At 36.4% G+C, this 25749-nt stretch overlaps 1 protein-coding gene across 2 annotated transcripts; it reads left to right on the forward strand.

Annotated features, from left to right (window-relative positions):
- The first annotated feature begins 3872 nt into the window (after window positions 1-3872).
- On the forward strand, window positions 3873-24813 carry DEPDC1 (DEP domain containing 1). Of its 2 annotated transcripts, none has more exons than XM_055585506.1 (12): window positions 3873-4053; window positions 7361-7626; window positions 10032-10188; window positions 10842-10960; window positions 11387-11517; window positions 12853-12900; window positions 15847-15987; window positions 17879-18730; window positions 19172-19344; window positions 21570-21755; window positions 23329-23514; window positions 24204-24813. In XM_055585506.1, the coding sequence occupies exons 1-12, from the start codon at window positions 4006-4008 to the stop codon at window positions 24342-24344; spliced, it is 2448 nt and encodes an 815-aa protein (XP_055441481.1). In that variant the 5' UTR covers window positions 3873-4005; the 3' UTR covers window positions 24345-24813. The 2 variants fall into 2 exon arrangements, with proteins under 2 accessions (XP_055441481.1, XP_055441482.1); XM_055585507.1 differs by having other exon boundaries at window positions 3875-4053; window positions 21570-21746.
- Window positions 24814-25749: the final 936 nt, after the last annotated feature.

Raw genomic sequence — 25749 nt, forward strand, 5'->3', positions numbered from 1 at the left:
CATCATATTTTATGTCTCTTTATATTTAAGAGGTGATGCATTCATTCCATTTTACTTTGTGATATCCATTGTCAATTACAATTAGGTCAGCCACAAAAGTAAATTAACAGAGGCCTGTTTCTTACACATATAAGTCCACAGGTAGGAAGTCTATGGGCATTCTAGCAGATCAGCTCCATGAAATCTTCAGAGAACTCAGACTCTTCCATCCTTAAGAATGCACCTTGTACTATCCTGCCATGCCCAACCACACACAAACACTCCCCCAAAACTGTTTGGGGAATCTAAGGAATCTGCATTTTAACAGATATCCCAAGTAATCCAAATACAGGTGGTTTATAACCCACGTGAGCCATTCTGATGTCAAAGAATGAGGAAAAGATAATAAAGTGACTCTTAAAACTTTGGTAATGAGAGAAATAAAAAATTACTTCTAAGAATCAAACTATGAAATCAATAAACAATTGCTAAGAGCAAAGATATGTAAAGTCACCTTAACAAAAGCCAAACCACCTATGTTTGACAAAACCTTGACTTTTAGATATTTTCTTATCTAAAGAAATGGTCAGAGGATGGTGGGTGATACAGAGTGAGCCCACAAACAATATGAGTTTCAACTAAATAAGAGTCTCACAGGGCTTCTCAAGATGTGACACCTACATCTTATTATACGCCTTTTCAGAACTTCTCCAACCATTTTCTTACAAAAAATTAAGATGTACTTTTATTGTTTTTGTTGTTGCTACTGCTGTTGTTTAGTTGTTGAGTCTGGCTCTTTTGCATCCCCATAGACTGTAGACCACCAGGCTCCTCTGTCCATGGGATTTCCCAGGCAACAATATTGGAGTGTGTTGCCATTTCCTTCTCCAGGGATCTTCCTCACCCAGGGAGTAAAGAAGTCTCCTGCACTGGCAGGCAGATTCTTTACCACTGAGCCACCAGGGAAGCCCACTTTTATTGCTACCTTTTATAACGTTTTAGATGAAGCTTTATAATTTGAAATTAATTTTGTGCCATTAATGGTATCCCCTGTCAGGTAATATTACATAAAAACAGGTAATATTAGGCTGTGGCTACTTATACCGAAAGCTGTATATGAGACGGTGTTCAACTAGGAAGCCAGACAAAATATGCAAAATAAATTCTGACTTCCACATTCTCATCTTCTTTCATTCTGAAGGGAAACAGGAAACAAAAGAAAAAAGAAAACCCTAGAACAACGTGTCATAAAGCCAGATTTAAGAAATGGTTAACACTATTTTGTAATATCTATCACTATACTTCTTTTCCTTAACACAAATACAAAACTGAGTTGATTATTCCTATCCACTGAGAGCTTTTTGAAAATTCCAATCCATTGATCTGTTCGGAAAGATATATATCTCCAACGAAATAATGCAATAGGTAACAAAATAATGCAATAGGTAAGTAAACTCTGCACATCATTATACTCAGTTCAGTTCATTTCAGTTGCTCAGTCCTGTCCGATTCTTTGTGACCCCATGAATCTCAGCACGCCAGGCCTTCCTGTCCATCACCAACTCACGGAGTTTACTCAAATTCATGTCTGAGTCAGTGATGCCATCCAACCATCTCATCCTCTGTCGTCCCCTTCTCTTCCTGCCCCCAATCCCTCCCAGCATCAGTCTTTTCCAATGAGTCAACTCTTCCCATGAGGTGGCCAAAGTATTGGAGTTTCAGCTTTAGCTTCAGTCCTTCCAATGAACACCTAGGAATGATCTCCTTGCAGTCCAAGGGACTCTAAGAATCTTCTCCAACACCACAGTTCAAAAGCATCAATTCTTCGGTGCTCATCTTTCTTCACAGTCCAACTCTCACATTCATACATGACCAATGGAAAAACCATAGCCTTGACTAGACAGACCTTTGTGGACAAAGTAATGTCTCTGCTTTTTAATATGCTATCTAGGTTGGTCATAACTTTCCTTCCAAGGAGTAAGCGTCTCTTAATTTCATGGCTGCAATCACCATATGCAGTGATTTTGGAGCCCCCAAAAATAAAATCTGACACTGTTTCCACTATTTCCCCATCTATTGCCCATGAATTGATGGGACCAGATGCCATGATCTTCGTTTTCTGAATGTTGAGCTTTAAGCCAACTTTTTCACTCTCCACTTTCACTTTCATCAAGAGGCTCTTTAGTTCCTCTTCACTTTCTGCCATAAGAGTGGTGTCATCTGCATATCTGAGGTTATTGATATGTCTCCTGGCAATCTTGATTCCAGTTTGTGCTTCTTCCAGCCCAGCGTTTCTCATGATGTACTCTGCATATAAGTTAAATAAGCAGGGTGACAATACACAGCCTTGACCTACTCCTTTTCCTATTTGGAACCAGTCTGTTGTTCCATGTCCAGTTCTAACTGTTGCTTCCTGACCTACATATAGGTTTCTCAAGAGGCAGGTCAGGTGGTCTGGTATTCCCATCTCTTTCAGAATTTTCCACAGCTTATTGTGATCCACACAGTCAAAGGCTTTGGCATAGTCAATAAAGCAGAAATAGATGTTTTTCTGGAACTCTCTTGCTTTTTCCATGATCCAGCAGATGTTGGCAATTTGATCTCTGGTTCCTCTGCCTTTTCTAAAACCACCTTGAATATCTGGAAGTTCACAGTTCATGTATTGCTGAAGCCTGGCTTGGAGAATTTTGAGCATTACTTTACTAGCATGTGAGATGAGTGCAACTGTGCGGTAGTTTGAGCATTTTTTGGCATTGCCTTTCTTTGGGACTGGAATGAAAACTGACCTTTTCCAGTCCTGTGGCCACTGCTGAGTTTTCCACATTTGCTGGCATATTGAGTGCAGCACTTTCACAGCATCATCTTTCAGGATTTGAGATAGCTCAACTGGAATTCCATCACCTCCACTAGCTTTGTTTGTAGTGATGCTTTCTAAGGCCCACTTGACTTCACATTCCAGGATGTCTGGCTCTAGGTGAGTGATCACACCATCGTGTAAAATTTTCTCTTACCACTCGTTTTTATTATAGTCCATCCTTTCAAATTGTTGTTTAATTTCCAAATTAATTCTTCCACGGCTTCAATTCACTCAGGTAATTTCTCAGTGTCTGAACTAAGGGACTCCCACCACCAAAACAGTTTCAAACTGGCGATAGAACGTTTATTAAAGTACGAAGTCTGAGATCTGCCAACAGGACCTGAGATTCTGAGCAAGTACTGGGAACTTTAGTTTCTGTATATCCATGATTTAAATAAAGCCAGGATTCTCGTCTGATGAGATAGATTTTAAGGGAAGCAATTTGGCAAGTTTTATATCACCTGTCACAAGTAGTATACTGATGGAAAACTACTAAGCACCATTTTACTACCCAGTTAACCGGGGGGAGGTGGGTTAACTTACATTTCAGCACTGGGGAGGATGGAATTGTGGTCCCTTATATCCAGGAATCTTCCTAAAACCAAAACCAAGCGGTCAGTCGCGCGAAAGCTACGCCCCAGGTTTGTTTCTCTTGCTAACCAAATGCTTGAGACCCTGCGGGACCAGGCAGAAAAGGCTTGTGTTTGTTCGTTTTTTCCTTTTCAAATTTCAAATTCCTTTAAGCCAAATGCTGGGCTCCAAACATCCTGTAGAGGAATAAACCGCCTCACCAGTTCTGAGTGTGGAAGCATGACTCCGCCTCGCCAAAGACCTCAAGACAGACAAGCAACTTCAGAGAAGCCAGGTGAGGTAAGGAGACCGTCTCACCCCCCTGGGAGGGAGAAGATCAGCTTTCCTCAGACAGGCCCGCCTGCGCCGCAGCCTGGAGCGAGTCCACAGCCCACGCCCCCTGCGGCTGGGCCAGGGCGGTGCGTCACGTGGCCAGGCAGCTCAGCCAATCAGCGCCGCCCTCGGCGGTATTCAAATCAACGGCGGGGCCGACGGTTGTGGGGATCTGTGTCACCGCCCGGGGATCGGGGTCTGAGGGTCGCCTTTCGCTTCCATGCCGGGCACCGGGCGCTGAGGGACCCTTGGGCCTGGTGGGCGGAATGGAGAATCGGGATGTGCCTCCAGGCCCTTATCGGGCCACTAAGCTGGTAAGACAGCGCGAACGACGAGACTGGCCAGCGGGGTGATGGCCTGTTTTTACGTGAGAAGGTTCATAGTTTTTCGTAGGGCGGAGGGATGGGCGCCAGAGCCCAGGAGATCGCTGAAGAGGAGGATGAGGGGCGTTCTCGAGTATCGCGGATCTTTGCAGGACACGATTGTCCCCCTCCTTTGAGAGTCTGCCCCCCTCCTTTCTTTGCTCCAGGCTCCCGGGGTAGGCGCATCGACCCAACTTCTTAAGCGACTCTGTTCTTGGTGTTTTCGGCGTCCCCTGGAATGACTTAGAATAGTCTGAGTTTAGACGCTCCTCACGCCATATTTCCTACCCCCAACAGGATTTTAGGGGAAGGCAGTGGCAACCCACTACAGTACTTTTGCCTGGAAAATCCCATGGATGGAGGAGCCTGGTAGGCTGCAGTCCATGGGGTCGCTAAGAGTCGGGCACGACTGAGCGACTTCACTTTCACTTTTCACTTTAACGCATTGGAGAAGGAAATGGCAACCCACTCCAGTATTCTTGCCTGGAGAATCCCAGGGACAGAGGAGCCTAGCGGGCTGCCGTCTATGGGGTCTCACAGAGTCGGACACGACTGAAGCGACTTAGCAGCAGCAGAACGAGTTCCAGTGTTTTGTAGGATCAGATTGTGACAGCTTTATTTTGCCGGTCTTGTGGAATTAAATACAGGATGTATCGACTGAATACAACTCAATAACAGCTGTTTCTAACAGCTAAAACTCAGAATATTTTAAGTACCCATCAGGAGCCACTGTTTGTAGTCACAGGATTTGTACTTGCACACAGCGTCTTGTGTATTTGGATCATCAATCCACGAGGATACTGTGCCACTGGTTATGTGACATTAGGAGGATCACTTGTGTAAGCATCAGTTTCCCCACTGGTAAAGTAGAGCTGAGAGTTGTCCAGAGTAGATGTTACTGTAGGTGAAAGTGTGTTAATGCTGCTGCTGCTGCTGCTAAGTCACTTCAGTCATGTCCGACTCAGTGCGACCCCATAGACAGCAGCCCACCAGGCTCCCCCGTAGAAACTGCAGCTCAGTATAAGTTTCTTGAATAATATATGAAATCTGGAGGTGTATAAAGAAAAGAATACAGTTATTGTGTTTTCTTTCAGCTCTTAAATTTTGTGCTATGATGTTGGGGCCACATAGGTTAGAGAAGTGGTAGCATAGCAAGTACTAACATAGTTGGACTTACAGATCAGATTTCTTCACCTCTAATGTAGGATTTTTTTCAATTAAAAAGCTATACGTTCTGTTTTATCTATGTACCACATCTTATTTATTCTTTCATCTGTCATAGAACATTTGGATTGTTTCCATGTCCTGGCTATTGAATATAGTGTGGCAATGAATATTGGAGTACATGTGTCATTTTGAATTATGGTTTTCTCAGGGCATCTGCCCAATGGTGAGATTGCTGGGTCATATGGTAGTTTTATTTTTAGTTTTTGAAGGAATCTCCATACTGTTCTCCACTTGGCTGTATCAGTTTATATTCCCACCAACAGTACAAGAGGTTTCCTTCTCTCCACACCTTTGCCTGCATTTATTGTTTGTAGATTTTTTTGATGATGGCCATTCTGATGGTTTGAGGTGATACCTTATTGTAGTTTTGATTTGCATTTCTCTAATAATTAGTAAAGTTGAGCATATTTTCATGTGTTCATGGGCCATCTCTATGTATTCTTCTCCAGGGGATCTTCCCGCCCCAGGGTTTGAACCTGGGTCTCCTACATTGCAGGCAGATTGTTTACCACCTGAGCCACAAGGGAAGCCCATTTTCACTGAGCATATTTTCATGTGTTTATTGGCCATCTGTATGTCTTCTTTGAAGAAATGTCTTTTTAGGCTTTCCACCCATGTTTTGACTTGGGTTGTTTGTTTTTTGATATTGAGCTCTATGAGCTGTCTGTGAGAAAAACAAATATTATTATATTAACCCATATGTGTAGAATCTAGAAAAAATGATACAGAGGAAGCCTATTTCTGGAGCAGGAATAGAGACACAGACATAGAGAATGGAGGTGTGGACAAAGGGAGGGTAGGAAGAATTGGGAAATTAGGATTAACATTATATATATATTTATATATATATATATATATGTATATGTATATTATACACGTGGGCGTGCTCAGTCATGTCTAACCCTTTAGGCTTTGTTCATGGGATTCCCCAGGCAAGAATACTGGAGTACGTTGCCATTTCCTCCTCCAGGGGATCTTCCCGACCCAGGGATTGAACTTGCATCTCCTGCATTGGCAGGCGGATTCTTTTACCACTGAGCCACCTGGGAAACCCAACTACCATGTGTAAAATAGATAGCTAATGGGAACCTGCTGTATAACACAGGGAGCTCAGCTTGGTGCTGTGTTGACCTAGATGGGTGTATAGGGGATAGGTGGGAGGAAAGTCCAGGAGGGAGGAGATATATGCATACACATAGCTGATTCACTTCACTGTACAGAGAAACTGACACAAGGTTGTAAAGCAGTTGTGTTCCAAAAAAAAATGTTTATCACCACCACCTTCTATACCACCACTCTTAGACCTGCCACAAACCCAAAAGGTTGGGTAATTTGAAAAAGATTTCTGAGAGTGTGATTATCTTTTTAAAATATAAGTATATCACAGTGTCAAACAAACAATAGACTTAAATTTTAATTTACTCCATCTGTTATGTTAATTATTGGAATCTTCACTAGTAAATATATAAACTTTTGTTAATACTAAAGGTATTTTACCAGTAAAACTACTGCCTGCCATAAGTTTTGTTTGGCCTGCTTAGTTATAAGTGCAGGTTCTAGAGTTTTCAGGTGTGTGACCTTGGTCAAGTTATTAAATATCTCAGTGCTTCATATTCCATATCTGAAAATGGGATAATAATAGTACCCATTCACTGAATTGTGAGAATTAAAGTGAAGTAATGAATGCAATGCGTAATGTCTGACACAAATGCTACTATCATATCATTAATATTAGTTGAAGTTGTAGAAACAGGAATAAATGCTTTCTCTGTTGAGGATTAAAGGCAGGTCCATTACAGTTCTCCATTATTCTTAGGTTTCCTAAGTAAGCCAATCAGCCAGTGAAGTACTTTTAGTCAAAAACCATCACATAAAAATATTCTTGTAACTGTAATTAATAATAATAAATTAGTATGAGATGTAAAAAGATTTTAGCACAAATAAGACAAGTGATTTCTTCATGAATTTCAATGATTTGATAATATGTGAAAGGAATGAGTGGATTTTTAATTTTTTTTTATTCATTTTGCAGTGGAATGAAATTACCACATCTTTTCGAGTGGGAATGCCCCTAAGAAAACATAGGCAACACTTCAAAAAATATGGCAACTGTTTTACAGCAGGAGAAGCAGTGGACTGGCTTTATGACCTATTAAGAACTAATAGCAATTTTGGTCCTGAAGTTACAAGGCAACAGACTATCCAGCTATTGAGAAAATTTCTTAAGAATCATGTAATTGAAGATATCAAAGGCAAATGGGGGACAGAAAATCTTGATGACAACAGTCAGCTATTCAGGTATTAAACAAAGAAATAACTGCACAACTGAATTACTTAACCATAAAGTTTCACTCTGCTTCTATTATATGGTTACTAAAACAGCAGCCTCTTTAGGAGAAGTAATATTTTCTTTAGAAAACTATTGCTCTTAGTTCAATTGAAACCACTTAGAAGTTAAAGTCCTTTAAGACTAATTCCTGCACAATTCAAACCTTATAATGATAGATAGTATATATAATAAAACAGAAAAGGAGGAAAGGAAAAGATACTGTAACTTTAACATCTTCTGAAAGCTTTATAACATGTGAAGGACAGAACATTATCAACATTTAGTTTCATAGATTTAAGAATTACAAATTCTCACAGGTTCTTCCCTTCAATAGACATATAATCTATACAATCTAAGAATACATATGATGAGATAAATAATAGCAAGCTTATATAATAACTAAAAAAAGAAATATACCACAATTTGAAAAAAAATAAGCATTTATCATGTACTAGCAGCCTTACTTTATGAGTTATGTGTTTTCCTTATTTAATCCCTAGAATAGCTAAACAGGGTAGATATTAACTCATTTTTACAGGTGAAAAGATGGAGACCATGCATCAGCAAATCTTATTCCTTCAGTCTGAAATATGCTAATGTACACATTCATCAGACTAGTGAATACATTTCTTCTCATGTCATCTGTATTGTAGCCCACCTTGAGGTCAGGAGACCTTTCTGACTCCCTTGGATCTGCATAATTAAGTTTTCTCTCATGCACCCAGAGTTCTTGATTATATATCCCTTAAATTAGATCTTTGGATTCTAATACACATGCTTTTTTACTCTACAAAATTAGTACTTTTCAAATGAAATGTAGAAATAGATTTTTGCCTTTGTGTCAAAGATGATTTATGTCACACAAGTAAACTACAATAACAAATATATAAATACTTTGTATAAAACTCTGTAAATCTTTCCTCTCTGCACTACTCATCAGTCACCATTTGAGTTTCTCTGCTGCACTCATCCTTTAGCTTTTACTGTCCTCAAGGTCCCAGGCTTGTCTATACTTCACCTCTCTCCCTGGACAGTCTCCTACTATGTCTCTGCTTTCATGCCATGTCTTAATGACTTTCAAGTCTCCAACCCAAATATCGCTCCTGAGCTTTAGGACTCACTTTTTGCCTGTTAGACAGGCACTTGACATATCATATAGCATATGAAAAATCACTACCATCTCCTAAGCTAACTTTTGACCTCTTATATCCATTTTTGTTTTTTGCTATTGCTAAATCACTTCAGTCGTCCATGTCTGAATGAATGGCAATCTTTCCTGTAGTTGCTTTCATTCTTTCCCTTCTCTTTCAATATGAGGTAATTATCAAACCATGTATATCATGCTGCCTCAGCACGCTCTGATCTGTCTGCTTGTCTTCATGATATTTTTTTCATTAGACTGTTGTTCTCTCTTACCTGAAATTCTGTAAAACTCTTAATCTCTCTACCTCTAGGCCTTTTACAGTGATAATAAAACTATGAATTGGTTTAAGAAGTCTTGTTAAAATGTTAACAGTTGCATTTGTTGATGGTCACCTATGTGGATGTTATTTTATAAAAACACCCTGTACTTGTTTGTATCTTTGAAATATTTTATATTAAATTGAAGGGAGGAAAAGCATTGTAATCAAAAGGAACAACAGAGTTCTGAAAATTGAACAGTCACAAAGAACAGAAAATATATACAAATTAGATAACTAATAAGAGAAATTTAGAAAATGTAACTTTCTAGAACTGTTTTGTATGTAAGTCATACCTCTCCTAAAGAATTAGTCCTAATAATAACCCTGAATTATACAGGAATAAAGTTAAAATATACAGTTTACTCATGATATCAGGAAACTATTAAAAAAATTTAAAGGCTTAATGAGAAAATTAATTTATGTAGAATATTCATTCCTTGATAAATTAAACCCAGTGTTTTTGAGTTATTTTTAAGATATTTGTTGTTGGTCAGTTGCTAAGTCATGTCCAACTCTTTGAGACCCATGAACTGCAGCACACCAGGCTTCCCTGTCCTTCACTGTCTCCCAGATTTTGCTCAAGCTCATGTCCATTGAGTTAGTGATGCTATCCAACTGTCTCATCCTCTTTCCCACTCCCCACCAGCACCCACCCCCAATCTTTCCCAGCATCAGGGTCTTTTCCAATGAATCAGCTCTTCGCATCAGGTGGCCAAAATATTGGAGCTTCAGCTTCAGCATCAGTCCTTCCAGTGAATATTCAGGGTTGATTTTCTTTAGGATTGACTTTATTGATCTCCTTGCAGTCCAAGGGACTCTAAAGAGTCTTCTCCCAGAACCACAATTCAAAAGATAAATAGGCACTAAAAGTTCATTATCTCACATTATTTAATTGCATATTCTTAAACCAGATTTCCTACAAGTTCTCCACTTAAAACTCTTCCACGAAGGCATCCAGAATTGAGAAAAAACAACATAGAGAATTTTTCCAAAGATAAAGATAATATTTTTAAATTGCGAAACTTATCTCGAAGAACCCCTAAAACACATGGACTACATTTCTCTCAGGTAAAAACATCCTTTTTACTAATCACTTGTTTAAATATAATTACTGTGTGCTTAATAATATCAATAGAATAATTAAAAGTAAATGATTCTTTAAGATTTGAAGCCAATGCTTGGAATCACTTAGCTATATTATATTCTAAGTGTATACATGTAAATTTGTTTGGAACTCAAATAATAATAAAAATTATAGTGAGACATACTTGAAATACTATTTGTATAATTTAAGCACATATTTTAAATTAATTTGACAGTAGTGGGGGCAGATACAAAACCAAAAGCTCTATTACGGTACATGCTAAGTGCTAAATTGCTTCACTCATATCCAACTCTTTGCAACCTCATGGACTATAGTCCACCAGGCTCCTCTGTCTGTGAGATTCTCCGGGAAAGAATACTGGAGTGGGTTGCCATTTCCTTCTCCAGGAGATCTCCCCAGTCCAGGGGTCTCTTAAGTCTCCTACATTGGCAGGCAGTTTCTTTACAACTAGTGCCACCTGGGAAGCCCCAAATATTGTATTATTTCTTCAAGTGACACCTTTACAGCTCCACAGTAGACTGATACTAATAGAATTACTAAATATTAGAAGTAGTATCAGTTCATTATTTCTAAAATTTGAGCATATCATATTAAACCAAAGTAATTCTTTTTTCAGGAAAATTCAGAGAAAATGAACTGTGAAATAATCGAGGAAGATCAAGAAAATTTAGCTGAAAACAGAGAAATAAGCCAGAAAGATGTTGAAGAAGTTTGGAGATATGTTATTCTGATCTAGTAAGCTAAAACTAAGCTATGACCAAGTTCCTGGGGGTGTTTAGGATATTATTTTGTTATTTTTGTCAGGATGCTCAGTTGAAGAAGAGCAGATTAATTCTCAACACTTAGCATTTCACCTGTACATGTGTTTCTTAATAAATACTTTGGTATTTATTGTTCTGGTATAGGAGAAGTAGAATGGTTTGACTATGATTTGCTTTTTCTTTGACTCAAAGTTGTAGCTATAGTTTGGGGTCTATGTTGGTATCCTTCAAAGGTTATAAAGATAAATATACTTTAAAGTAGATACTAAATATAAGTCTTAGAGGTTTGATTTAAGAAAAATATTCTGAAAGCTTTGTCTGTTTTCTATTCATACTCTCATATTTCTATTCCACCTATTTTATGGAGAAAAAAAAAGCTTGTATTCTTTCTTCTATTTAGCCTGCAAACCGTTCTAGGTGTATCCTCCCTAGAAGAAGTCATAAATCCAAAACAAGTAATTCCTCAGTATATAATGTACAACATGACCAATACAAGTAAACACGGAGTAGTTATACTGCAAGACAAATCAGGTTGGTATCAATAAAAGAAGTTGGAATCATTTTAAACTTGCTAAAAAAGGCTGCAGCTATAGTGAGGATAAAGAAAGACCAAAATACATAAAGTAGAATGCTTCAACTGAGAGAACATCAGGGAGACTACTGTTTTATCAGAGGTGCTTTGGTTATCATTTCGAAATAATTTTTAAATGAATATTATTCACACTATTGTTTTAGCTCTTAAGGTGGATTCTTGCATGCATTTTTTTAATGGCAGAGTAAGCATCCAAAGAGTATGCAAATATAATTGAAACTATTGTTTAACCACATTTTATTGAGGACCTACAATGTGCTGGGCATTGTGCTAAAGATTAGTGATGATTAAGAGAAAAATGGTCCATTCCTTTCTGGAGCTTACATGACAAGTTACATACAGATTTAAAGGGGTCAAGACACATGCAAAACCAAAGTAACACAAAATAAAATAAGTCCAAACTTAAGAACCATATTTAAAAGAATACTGGCTTTATATTATATGTACTTTATATAATGTATTGGTTTCAAATATAAAGAAAATCAGGGAAATCAAGCCAGTTGCATTGGAAAATTTACATTACAGGAAGTGTATTAATAAATTTACTCAAAATGTTGGCTCTTTTCTTTTTTCCTAATAATCAGTTGCTGGCTGTAGAATTAACTGACATGCATTACTTTGAGATTCTTTCTGTGGGCAAGAACTTTTGAGATTTTAATCATAAGAACAAAAAGTAAATGCTGAAAACTAGGAGCTATGTTGTATATGCATCCAGCTTTGGATCAGTCCCATCTTTCATTACCTGAAATAACTTGAGTGTATGCTCTCATCTAAGCTTTCTATTTATGATTATTAACTTTTCAAGTGAAATGTACGTGTGGTTTTTGTGTTTGTGTCAAAAAACTGTAACACTTATGCATCATATTTCACTTAGTAGCAATTGAAAGATTTTAAGCAAGCCTTGCTTTGAAATCACCTTAATAGTAAAATGTATTTTAATCAATTATATTTTATTAATAGATTTATATATTAATATATATTATTTATTATATTTTATATAATTTTTATATTTTATAAAATATAATTAATAAAATATAGCTTTTTCTGTCATAGGTTTCACTCAAATCAGTAATATTCAAGAAGCATAGCTAACTTTTAAACTTGTATTTTAAAATATTATATGGCCCTATATCTTATTAAATATGTAATCAATTTTAATTCTGGTAGTACATATACATATATATAAATATATGTATAATTATGTAGCAAGTGTGAAGTTTTAAATATACTGTTACAATAATTGCGTAATTAAATTATATTAATTTTTTATGTAGATGATCTTCCTCACTGGGTACTATCTGCCATGAAGTGCCTAGCAAATTGTAAGTAAACAAACGGTATATGTGTGATATGTGTATGTATTATATTGATAGTATTTAATAAGAACCAAGGGATTATTTTAATTCATGAAAGTCATGATAAAATTGAACTATATCATTTCTGTTGATGTTTAAATGAAGATCTAGTAGAACTGATTACATTTCATTGCATGTGGATTGGGTTATAGAGCACTTTTTCTGTGCAGATAATGATTTTATAATCCAAGCTAATCATTTATGACTCAGTTTTCATAGATCATAAAATCATAGGCTAGAAGATCTCAAATGATTTTTAGATATAATCTACATCAATTGTCTCATGAGTCCAGGGAGTTCAAATAGCAACTTATAAGTAAGTTCAGTTCAGTCGCTCAGTCGTGTCCGACTCTTTGCAACCCCATGAATCGCAGCACGCCAGGCCTCCCTGTCCATCACCAACTCCCGGAGTTCACCCAGACTCAAGTCCATCGAGTCAGTGATGCCATCCAGCCGTCTCATCCTCTGTTGTCCCCTTCTCCTCCTGCCCCCAATCCCTCCCAGCATCAGAGTCTTTTCCAATGAGTCAACTCTTCCCATGAGGTGGCCAAAGTACTGGAGTTTCAGCTTTAGCATCATTCCTTCCAAAGAAATCCCAGGGCTGATCTCCTTCAGAATGGACTGGTTGGATCTCCTTGCAGTCCAAGGGACTCTCAAGAGTCTTCTCCAACACCACAGTTCAAAAGCATCAATTCTTCATCACTCAGCCTTCTTCACAGTCCAACTCTCACATCCATACATGACCACAGGAAAAACCATAGCCTTGACTAGACAAACCTTTGTTGGCAAAGTAATGTCTCTGCTTTTGAATATGCTATCTAGGTTGGTCATAATTTATAAGTAAAGCAGCTTGTAAATATAAAGCTTCAATTAGAAATGAAGTCTTATAAAACCCACTTCATTCCCCTGGCCATTGTACAGAGCTTCAGCATTCAGATGTTTCATGATATGCTTCTTCTCCATAGGATATATTAATGGGACTTTTATGTTTATCAAAAAGAATGATCTTCACTAAATTAGATAATTTTTTAATGTTTTGTTCTTCAAGCTTTTCCCATACTGGTCAATGATGATTGATTTTTATAATTTAAGGCTCTGTTCAAGTACAAAACACTAATTGCTCTCAAAAGTCAGTTTTAAAAATGTGTACAGAGGTGTATGCACACATCATCAAAAGTAAAATTATATTTTAATAATTACATTATAGAAGTAATTTTCTAGGTCTTATAAAATTTGTATTTTATTAATGTTCAAAATAAATATATATTCCCTTATTGTCCACTGGGTGTCAATATGACAAAATAACAGAATAGCAATAAAGTAAATAATATTAGATACAGAAAAATTTTATTTATCAAATCAAGGTAAAGATCTTGAACAGAAACATAAGATTTTTGAAATTCTCTTTCTACCTTCCCCTACCTACCTGCCTTTCTCTCTCATACCTTGCCTCATAGATAGCAACTCAGATAGCATACTTCCAGGGATTTCTCTGATACCTCATCTTTAGGGTTTTGTTTCTTTTGCTTCCCAGTCCATGTTATGCATAAGTGATACCAAAGATGCAACTTACTGGATTCCAGTTTAACAACAATATGTCTAGCAATATTAAAACTTTGATTTAACATGCTTGTTATTTATTCCTGCACAGTAATCCTATGACATACAAGAATCAGTGATCAAGATACTATTCCCAATTTTTTTCTAGAAAAGAAAACTTTGCCTTCTTTCTAATACATGAGGAGCTATATATTTAAACCTAGATTCTCTAACTGTAAATTTTCTATGTTTAATTCCAGTAAAGAATTTTCTATCTTAAAAAACTTGTAATGATTATCAAAATTTTTATTCTACATATTAAGAATATATCTCATATCCTCCTTATAAAAACTGTTTTGTTCCACATAAAGCCATCATTAGCCTTTAAACTATTAAGTGTGTATATGTGTGTGTTACCTTGAAAGATAGTAGAATAACTCTCAAATCTTAGTGCATATCACAGTCACTAGAGATACTCACCAAAAATTCAGGTTCAACTGATTGAATATGTCAGGATTTTTTTTTTTTAAATCATATCTCAGAAGATTCTTCTAGTAAAGATGCCCAGATCAGTATTTGGAAGCCACTAAATTAGTGAACAAATAGCAAAAATTTCTAGATCAATAATTCCTAGCTGCATTGGAATTCTGATAGATTCTGTACTGTATAGAAGAGATTATGCTTTTAATAGGCACACTGATGTTTCTGATTATGTAGTCCATGGACCGCACTTTAAATGCTATTGAGTCTCAAGGTCCTATGACTTGCTCTTACAGACCTCTGAGTTCTGATTTTAGCTTTGCCATCAAAGTCTCTTGCCTCTTGAGCAAGTGGCTCTGAGCTTTAGTTTCTTCATCTATAACATGAGATCAGAATTTCCTGAGGAAAATACCAATAAGAAGGCATAATTATTTCAATAATGTTAAGCTAATTGAACAGCAATGTAATGACAGTATTTAAATTCATTCAGAGTATGCTTTATATCAGGCAAAATTTAATTATGAAAATATAAATTTGCAAAAGACAATTTGAAAAAATTATTTGCAATATCTAAATATTCTGTGCTATATAAAATGTATTGTGATAAAATTCCATTAAAATAAACTTCCCCGATGCTTTTAAAATATATTTCATTTTTCAGTCATATAAATATTAAAACTAAACAAAATATTAATAAGTGCAGTGATTTCTAGTGAAAAGATAGTGAGAAGGCATGAGATATGTGCAATCTTTTAAATTTTTGAATTATGACAGAATTTGTTGTTAAGCATAGATCCTTCATGAAATAAATACAGGCTTTAGGCTTTTTATAAGTATCTTTAAAAATTATATTTAAAAGAAATATATTTCACTTTCTTTTTGCCTTCCACTTAGGGCCAAGAAGTAATGATGTGAATAATCCAACTTATACTGGATTTGAGCGAGATGTATTCAGAACAATTGCAGATTATTTTCTAGATCTCCCAGAACCTCTACTTACCTTTGAATATTATGAATTATTTGTGAACATTTTGGGTATGTATAGATTTTTCCTTATTATTTAATTTATTTATGGTTCCAAGTCCCCCATAATTTAAAAGATCTGTATGAAAAAAGATATGTATGAAAGTGACAGGCTATACATTATTTTAAAACTCAGAAATATTCTGGTTGCTGTTATGTTTTCCAGTCATTCAAATATACCATTCTAACACCACTTCTCTACACCAGTAATGTCTTGCAATTCAGTTCATTTCTGAAACTACCCAGTTAACCCAGACCCCAAAAGTTGAGGGCAAAGTTTTTCAACTTGGATACTAACTACCCAGGACTAGCTTAGACCCCACAGATTAAGGACTCAGTTCATCAAGACTGTCCTCACTTCATACAGGAGCTGCAAATGGGGTCCTCAGGTTTAATAGCCCTTCTCCCTGGCTAATTACCAAACCCAGGGATTCCCACAACCCCCCTGAGGTTTAATAATTCACTGTGATAGTTTTCAGAACTCTGGAAAGTGCTTTACCTAATGATCACCAGTTTATTATAAAGTATATAAGTCAGGAGTAGCCAAGTAGAAGAGAGTTATAGGGCAAGAAAGGGGGGTAAGGGCTGTGCAGAGCTTCTGTGTTCTCTTCAGAAATGTCACTCTCCCAAGTTTGTCCATGTATTTACCAACTGGTAAGCTCCCATAGCTGTGTTGTTTCCATTTTAATTTGAGGTTTCACTACATAGACATGGTTGATTAAATCATTGGTCATTGTTGATTAAGTTTGATCTCCACCACCACCACCAACCACCCTACCACCCCCTCCAGGGAGGTATGCGTATGTGCATGCTAAGTCACTTCAGTCGTGTCTGACTCTTTGTAACACTGTGGGCTTTAGCCTGCCCAGCTCCTCTGTCCATTGGATTCTTCAGGCAAGAATACTGGAGTGAGTTGCCATGCCCTTCTCCAGGGAATGTTCCTGACCCAGGGATTGAACCCATTTCTCTTAAGTCTTCTACATTGGCAGGTGGGTTCTTTACCACTTAGCGCCACCTGGGAAACACCAGAGTCAAGTGAAGTAAAAGTCGCTCAGTCATGTCCAACTCTTTGTGACCCTATGAACTATACAGTCCATGGAATTCTCCAGGCCAGGATACTGGAATGGGTAGCCATTCCCTTCTTCAGGAAATCTTCCCAACCCAGGGATCAAACTCAGGTCTCCTTAAGTTAAGACTAAAATTCCAACCTTCTAAGCAAGGCCAGCACTGGTGGTGGTTTAGTAGTTAAGTAATGTCCGACTCTTACAACCCCATAGACTGTAGCCTGCCAGACTTCTCTCTCCATGGTGTTCTCCAGATAAGAATACTGGAGTGGGTTGCCATTTCCTTCTCCAGGGGATCTTCCCAACCCAGGAATCGAACCCTGGTCTCCTGTATTGCAGGTAGATTCTTTACTCAACTTTACTCAGGCCAGCCCTAAGTCAACTCATTAGCATAAACTGAAGCATGCTCAAATAGGCTCATTGTGAAGAATAAAAGGCTCCAATCACTCTGGAAATTCCTTGGGTTTTAGGAGCTATGTACCAGGTATCTGAGAGAAAAATCATATATATGTTTTCTTAAACTACAGTTGTCTTATAATTAAGAGCTTTCTAATACTTGTAGATATTTTTAATGTATTTGACTCAATCCATTTAATTAGATTGTTGAAATAAATTTTAAAATTATTTTCATCACAAGTTGGAAAACCTCTAGTCTTGCACTTTGTAACTGAATGTTGCATGTGTCCTATTTAAGTGGCTTCTGAATTAAGCAGCTGCTATTTGTACTATACTAACAATATGTACTATAGTGATGCTTTATTTTTTTAATATTGCTATTGTTTTTATTTTTGTCCACTATCATACAGTTGCATCTTAATTTTTGTTTCATTTCCTGGTAGTTGTTTGTGGCTACGTCACAGTTTCAGATAGACCCAGAGGGATACATAAAATCCAAGATGATCCACAGTCTTCAAAAATTCTTCATTTAAACAATCTGAATTCCTTCAAATCAACTGAGTGTCTTCTTCTCAGTCTTCTTCATAAAGACAAAACAAAAGAAGAATCAGATACTACTGAGAGACTCCAGATAAGTGATCAAGGATTTCAAGAAAAATATGCTAAGAAAATGCAGCTAGTTAATTTTAAAAACAGAAGAGCCAGTGCTAATGACATAATAGGAGGAAGTTGCCATAATTTAATAGGCTTAAGTAGAATGCATGTTCTATCCTCTAACATCAAACCAAGGTGCTATTCATTAGAAGGAATTGTAGATTTACCAGGGAGTTCAAGTAAAGAGGTCTCCAGTGTCTTCCATCAATCTGTTCTGAACATAGAAGGACAAAATAATATGCAATCTTTAGAGTCTGAGACCAAACAGGAATCCCTGATGAATCTTCATTCAGAGGAAAGTATTCAAAAGCCATTCTCTGTTGGTTATAAGAGAACCTCTACTTTGACCATTCAAGACCAAGAGGAGTTATATAATGGAAAGTGCAAACCGAAACAGCTTTGTAGATCTCAGAGTTTACTTTTAAGAAGTAGTACAAGAAGGAATAGTTATATTAATATGCCAGTGGCTGAAATTATCGTGAAACCAAATCTTGAACAAGGCAGCACCAGTGTGCAAACAGCTATGGAAGGTGAACTCGGAGAGTCTAGTACCACAATCAATAAAAGACTCTGCAAAAGCACAATAGAACTTTCAGAAAACTCTTTACCTCCAGCTTCTTCTATGTTGACTGGCACACAAAGTAAGGTTGATGCTTTCAATGCATGTAATATTAATTTTTAGTGTTTACTAACCCAGTTTTGCTTACCTGGCTTTTCTTCTCTGAAATTGCTTAATTTTTTTCTCCAAAAGAAAAAATTCTTGTTGTATAAGACTTGTCATGGCATAACTAAGATTTATTCTACTTACCTAAAGCACTCCTTTTCTTTGCCTTAAATTTCATTTATTCTGAGTCACTGTTTATAATTGGTGAAAGATTTTCAGTCCTTCATAATCCAATGGGTTATGAAGAAAATAACAAATATCTTACCATGTTTTTGAAGAATGTGTAAATTTCATGGAATAGTTAAACATAATATTAAAATATTATTTTGCCTTCCTTATATAACTGTATGCTGGTAGTATTAAAACAACTAGTGTCATTGATGATTTTTTTTTCTGGGGGGTGACTTTGCTTTCCTAGGTTTGCTGCAGCCTCATTTAGAGAGGGTTGCCATCGATGCACTGCAGTTATGTTGTTTGTTACTTCCCCCACCAAATCGTAGAAAGCTTCAACTTTTAATGCGCATGATTTCTCGAATGAGTCAAAATGTTGATATGCCCCAACTTCATGATGCAATGGGTACAAGATCACTGGTAAGTTGATTCTTAAGGAAAGAATAAGTCTGAATCATAAACCACCACCACCACCACCACCACCATTCCCCCATCCCCAGCAGAAAAAAAAAAAGATAGAAAACCAAACTAAGAATACTATTCAAGTGATGTCATGGTCTTGAAATCCTAGATTCTTGAGTTTAAAAGACTTGAAATTCTAACCTTCCCTAATGTGCAGCAGAATGCAGATTAATCCTTTGTGCCCAGTCTTTTATACTTTCACATCTTGATCTTTGTATTGTCTGAGGATTTTGCCTCTTCATTCATTCTATGTTAGAATGAGTCAGACTGTCAGACCATATTATATTGCCTCATGCCAATTCTGTTTGGTGGGGAAAGAAGAGGAGATATAGGCACTACTGAAAGCTGAAGGGCACTGTAACCCTTGAAATAGAGAATTAATGGGAAATTCATGTGTAGTAAGTCAGTGTTTCAGATACTCTGGGAGTGGAAAATTTGTATTTGATGTATTGTGTGAATTAGGATGGCTTGTCACTGTAAGCAGGAAGTTGGAAGAACTTCTGTGAAATAGTCTTGGGCTCCATATGAAGATGAGGGATGAGGCATTCATATGCAGATCCCCATTGGAAACGAACTCTTGAAATTGTACCTCTAATATGTTTCTCTGTTTCTCTCTTTATCTCTGTGTCTCTCTCTCTGTCTATTAAGAACTGCCACTTCCTCAGAGCACAGCTTCAATTTACAGGATGTTCTTGTAGCAAGGAATCAGGAGCTAAGTTCCATTCTTCCACTCAGGACAGTTTTTTGATAATAACAGACCTAATATAAAGAGAAAGAATTACTCTCAGTGATTGTGGCACCACTAAAAAGCATAAGGAAGTTTGTAGGGGAAGATATTTAGGGAGATATGAGTAGAAAGAAGATAATTTTGATTTTACACTTTTCAGTTAGGTTGTAGGACATCCAAGTGAAATTTATCCTAGCGTGTTGGAAACATGAGCCTGGTGAAAAAAGATCAGGTCTGAAAGTACATGTTTTGAAAAGTGATAGTTGAAGGTATGGAAGTAAATGAGCTCTACAAAGCTGAGGAAGAAAAGAATAAAAATCTGAGGACTGAACCTTAGTAGAAGATAGGAAAAACCTGCCAGACATGTAGAAATAAAACCAAAAATAGTTCAATAAATATGCTCAGCATCTATTATGTGCACAATACCTAAAATACAATTCTGTATTCAGATTATTTTAGAATGAAGTGTGTGTTTATGTGTGCCTTATTAAATTAATCCCACAAAAATACAAATAGAATATATAACATATAAACACACGTGGTTACAAGGTTGGCACCATATATCTTTTGAAACTGGAAAATAGTGTGTGTAAGGGTGCATGCATGTATGTGTCTTGTATTTGGTGGCTTATATGGATATAAATGAGAGTAAATTAGTTTTGAAACCCAAAATTTATCCCAGGATTTGAAGATCATCATGATGGAACTGAAAAATACATATGTTGTCTTTAAAGACTGATGGAATAGCATTAAAAACTATTTTCCAATTTCAAAAGATATATGGTGCCAATCTTGTAACCACGTGTATTTATATGTTATATATTCTTCTATTTGTGTTTTTGTGGGATCAATTTAATAAGTCACTCTTCTCTAACAGTCTTTGTGCTGTACTGTGCTTAGACATGTCTGACTCTTTGCAACCCTGGGGACTTTAATTTGCCAGGCTCTTCTGTCCACGGCGATTCTCCAGGCAAGAATACTGGAATGGGTTGCCATGCCTTCCTCCAAGGGATCTTTCCTAACCCAGGTGTCCCACATTGCGGGCAGATTCTTTACCATCTGAGCCACCAGGCAAGCCCAACCAAGAATACTGGAGTCGGTAGCCTATCCCTTCCTGGCTTCTCCAGGGGAACTTCCCAATTCAGGGGCACCATATTTATATGGTATTAATGGAATCTGTGTATTTACTAATAAAAGTGTGACAAAGTTAAAGAAAAAGCTAAGTGTTCTGTAGTCATTTGGAATTTATATTAAGGAATTACTTAACAAGTACTAAAACAAAAGGAATTGGCATTTTATTCTTCCTAATGTTATGTTATTGTCCTCATTTTTTAAGCTGAAGTTGGCTTATCACTTTATCTCAATCTGTTAGCATAATGCTACCTAGAATTTACTGATAATCTAATTTATATAAAACCTTAAGCCTTTAAATTCAAGTCTTTTATTATGTTTCTAGATGATACACACTTTTTCTCGGAGTGTGTTACGCTGTGCTGAAGAAGTAGATCTTGATGAGCTTCTTGCTGCAAGATTAGTATCTTTCTTGATGGACCATCAACAGGAAATTCTTCAAGTGCCTTCTTACCTACTGGCTGCAGTAGAGAAACATCTTGACTACTTAAGAAAGGGCCATGTATGTATTGTAAGTCTTAAAATTCTTTGCATTAGTCTATTGCAAGTGTCAAACTCATCTCAAACTAGCCTTATCAAAAAGGGAAACTATTTCAGCTCACGTAAATAACCTCCAAAAGTCAGGAATATAGACAGAATATGGAGATTCAAATAGCCAGAGGACTCTTTTCCATCCCTTCATCCCTTATTTCCATTTCAGTCCTATAGTTGAAAACTGACTCCTTCACATGATGGAATATGGTTGATTAAAGTTAAAGTCACTCAGTCGTGTCTGACTCTTTGTGACCCCATGGACTATATAGTCCATGGAATTCTCCAGGCCAGAATACTGGAGCGGGTAGCCTTTCCCTTCTCCAGGGGATCTTCCCAAACCAGGGATCAAACCCAGGTCTCCCACATTGCAGGTGGATTCTTTACCAGCTGAGCCACAAGGGAAGCCCAAGAATACTGGAGTGGGTACCTTATCCCTTCTCCAGTTTATTTTCCTGACCCAGGAATCAAACCGGGGTCTCCTGCATTGCAGGCAGATTCTTTACCAAGTGAGCTATGAGGGAAGCCCTATGGTCCATTGAAGCTCTTTGCATTCCATGGGGGAAAAGAGCCATTCCTTCACCTTTGATTTGAAAAGTTATTGGTATGGACTCATATTGGCCCAGTCTGGGTTAAATGCACATTTTTTAAGTGGTTGAGGGTGATTGAGTTGGAGAGAGGGCCATACTCTGAGTGACTCTACATAGATTAGAGAATAATCTGTTATTCAAAAAAAAGTAGTGATAGTTGGGGGTAGAATGGGAAGGAGAAAAGGAATCTAAGCAGCCAAAAACAACACATCTGTTCTATTCAGTCTGACTGCCCAGCATGTATACTCATGTTTCTTCCTATGCATATCATTCTAATGTTGCCATGACTTACCATGATTATAACTATCCTCTACAATTTCTTTCTCTTGTCTACAGATGTTAGAGGCCCTGCCCATATTCTTACACCTCAAAAATCGTAGATGAACACTTTCACTATTTCAAAACATTAGTGTTTTAAGCGACTGAGCGACTTCACTTTGACTTTTCACTTTCATGCACTGGAGAAGGAAATGGCAACCCACTCCAGTGTTCTTGCCTGGAGAATCCCATGGACAGAGGAGCCTGGTGGGCTGCCGTCTATGGGGTTGCACAGAGTCGGACACAACTGAAACGACTTAGCAGCAGCAGCAGCAGCAGTGTTTTAAGATGAATTAAAATATCATGTTGTTATCGTTTCATGGTTAAAAGGATAAAATCCATGGCTAATGGTACTAATGATGATTTTACATTATTAATATCTTATGTACATCCCCATTTTATGGATGAGACAAATCAAGACAAGTTTAAATCACTTGCTGATGGTTATAAAGCTGTAGTAGATTGTAGGACTGGGAGTGAGACCCTACTGACTTTTTGCTTCTCTGCTGCATAATACAGTTTTCTTAAAGTGTTGAATGTTTGATGGCAAAATAATATGAACAAAATTCCATTGAAAGAATCATTTACCAAATAGGAACATGACCTGAATTAATAGATTTGACTGTATCATTTTGTTCTTTACAGATTAAAAATCCTGGGGATGGAGTGATTGCGCCTTTGCCAACATATTCATACTGTAAGCAGATCAGTGCTCAGGAGTTTGATGAACAGAAAGTTTCTACCTCTCAAGCTGCAATTGCAGAACTTTTAGAGAATATTATTAAAAATAAGAGTTTGCCTCTAAAGGAGAAAAGGAGAAAAATAAAACAGGTAAGAGATTGAATAATTTCCTAATCATAGATATTTCTAATATGCTATTGCTGTTTGTTACTTAAAAGCATTTAGAATCTAATTTCTTATTTTAATATTTTGAATTTTAAAGATTATATATATATAACTTATGTATTTCTACCTGCTTGGTTTTACTCTGTCCTGAAATTAATAATAACAATAATAACATATACCCTCCTTTATGTCAAGTATTTTGTATTTATAGCATGGATTACCTTAGGAAAATAATTATAAACTTTAGATTATAATATGTAAATTTTAGTGACTCATCATTGCCATTTAGAATTTTGGCTCTATATCAAAGCACTGTAGCCACATGATTCTAGCATGTCCAATTCCAGATCTGAGACACTCGAAGAAATATGAAATATACCAAGTAGATCCCAGTGACCTTCATGGTGTTACCAATGAGAAGAAAGAACATCTGGAATTTAGGAGAATTAATACCAGAAGAGAATCCTAGAGCATTAATGCTAACTGGGCTCCAAAAAATATTACAAGATACCTTTCACATGTGAGAAAGTGGAGGGAGAAGCAAGGATAAAGTAAAAGGATACTTATCAAATACATGTTTGAGAAAAGCACTGAATTCTTATAAAATCTTGACCAGTGGCTTCAGCTTGGATAATAATGTTAAATATCCTCTAATTCTTCACCCCATTTTTAAGTTTCAGAAGGAATATCCCTTAATATATCAGAAAAGATTTCCAACCTCTGAAAGTGAAGCAGCACTTTTTGGTGACAAACCTACAATCAAGCAACCAATGCTATTTTTAAGAAAACCAAAGTTTCGTAGTTTAAGATACTAATTGAATTGAAAATTATGTACTACTTCTAGAACTTTGGTAAGTGAAGCCATATGTAAGAATTCAGGTACTATAAAAGAAGTCTATTTATTAATAAGGTTTTTTTTTTTTCAATAAAACATTATTATATAAGGAGGTGCCAAATAGTTTTTATCATTGTGAAGCTGCTAAGAAACTAGTAGACCTTAACTGAGAGCAAATAACAGTAGATGATACCAGGTATTTTAACCAGAAATGATCTTTTGTTTTTTATACAGCTATCTGGAAAAGTTATCATGATGTGTGCTAAAACTGTATTTACTTGAATTTTGAAAACTGACATTTGCTCTCAAGATTAAGCTGTAATTCTGTTTAAAAAAAAAAACTTATCTGCACATGCTTATTGATGTTACTTAAAGAACTAGATGTTTTAGTTGTTTATAATTACTTTTGTTTCTAAGTGTAAGAATGTGAAGAATATTTGGAAACTTGATGAATTAATTTTCATCTACTAAATATTGCACTCTTATATATTCTTTTTCTACTTTTGATCTATTTATGCATCTATGTGTTTTTTATATATAAGGCTTTGGTTTGCCTTTAATGTTTACCCCAACTGCTTCAGTCATTCATTTTTTTCCAGTAAATATCTTTTGCATTCTAATTGTCATGAATCTACAAGAAGGTAGAAATATGAAAGAAGTAGAAGGCAGTCATATGTTCATTTGAAAGATATTTATTTAGCAACTGCTATATGCCTTTCTTTTTTTTTTTCTTTTTTTTTTAATTTTATTTTATTTTTTAAACTTTACATAATTGTATTAGTTTTGCCAAAAATCAAAATGAATCCGCCACAGGTATGCTATATGCCTTTCATTCTTCAAGATGTGAGGAGAAAATGAGGAATAAAACAGAAAACCTTTTCCCCTAAAATATTTTCTAATCAAGGAAAATATACCTATTATATACTTAAAATAACAGTACACTCCCTGAAATCAAGTCATGAGGATTCATTCCTACTGAAGACTAGCCTTTTTAACGATGAAACAGTTCTCTAAGCTAGTGTTTTTTAAATTGGTGCATATTAGAAGCACCAGGAGAGTTTTAAAATAAAAAATGCTCAGGCCCTACCTTATATTGATTAAATCAAAATTTTAACGAATAGCATATAGGCCTCAGTATTTTTTAATCTCTCCAGGTGAATCCAATATTCAGCCAACTTTGAGAATCAGTGCCCTAAATACTTTGTATAAATAAAATGTCAAACTGGTATCATATTGGCTTTATTATTTCACGGAAGAAAATCCCAAGTGTAAGTTCCTGTCCTCTTAATAGAAGGTTCTCCAAATTTCTACTTGACTAACAGTACAAACTTGAAGCAATTTTTCTTCCAAATTTTTCTGAAGATTATTTAATATCTATTTGGTAA

Source organism: Bubalus kerabau, chromosome 6 (genome assembly GCF_029407905.1).
Source record: "Bubalus kerabau isolate K-KA32 ecotype Philippines breed swamp buffalo chromosome 6, PCC_UOA_SB_1v2, whole genome shotgun sequence".
In the NCBI taxonomy this organism is placed as follows: domain Eukaryota; kingdom Metazoa; phylum Chordata; class Mammalia; order Artiodactyla; family Bovidae; genus Bubalus; species Bubalus kerabau.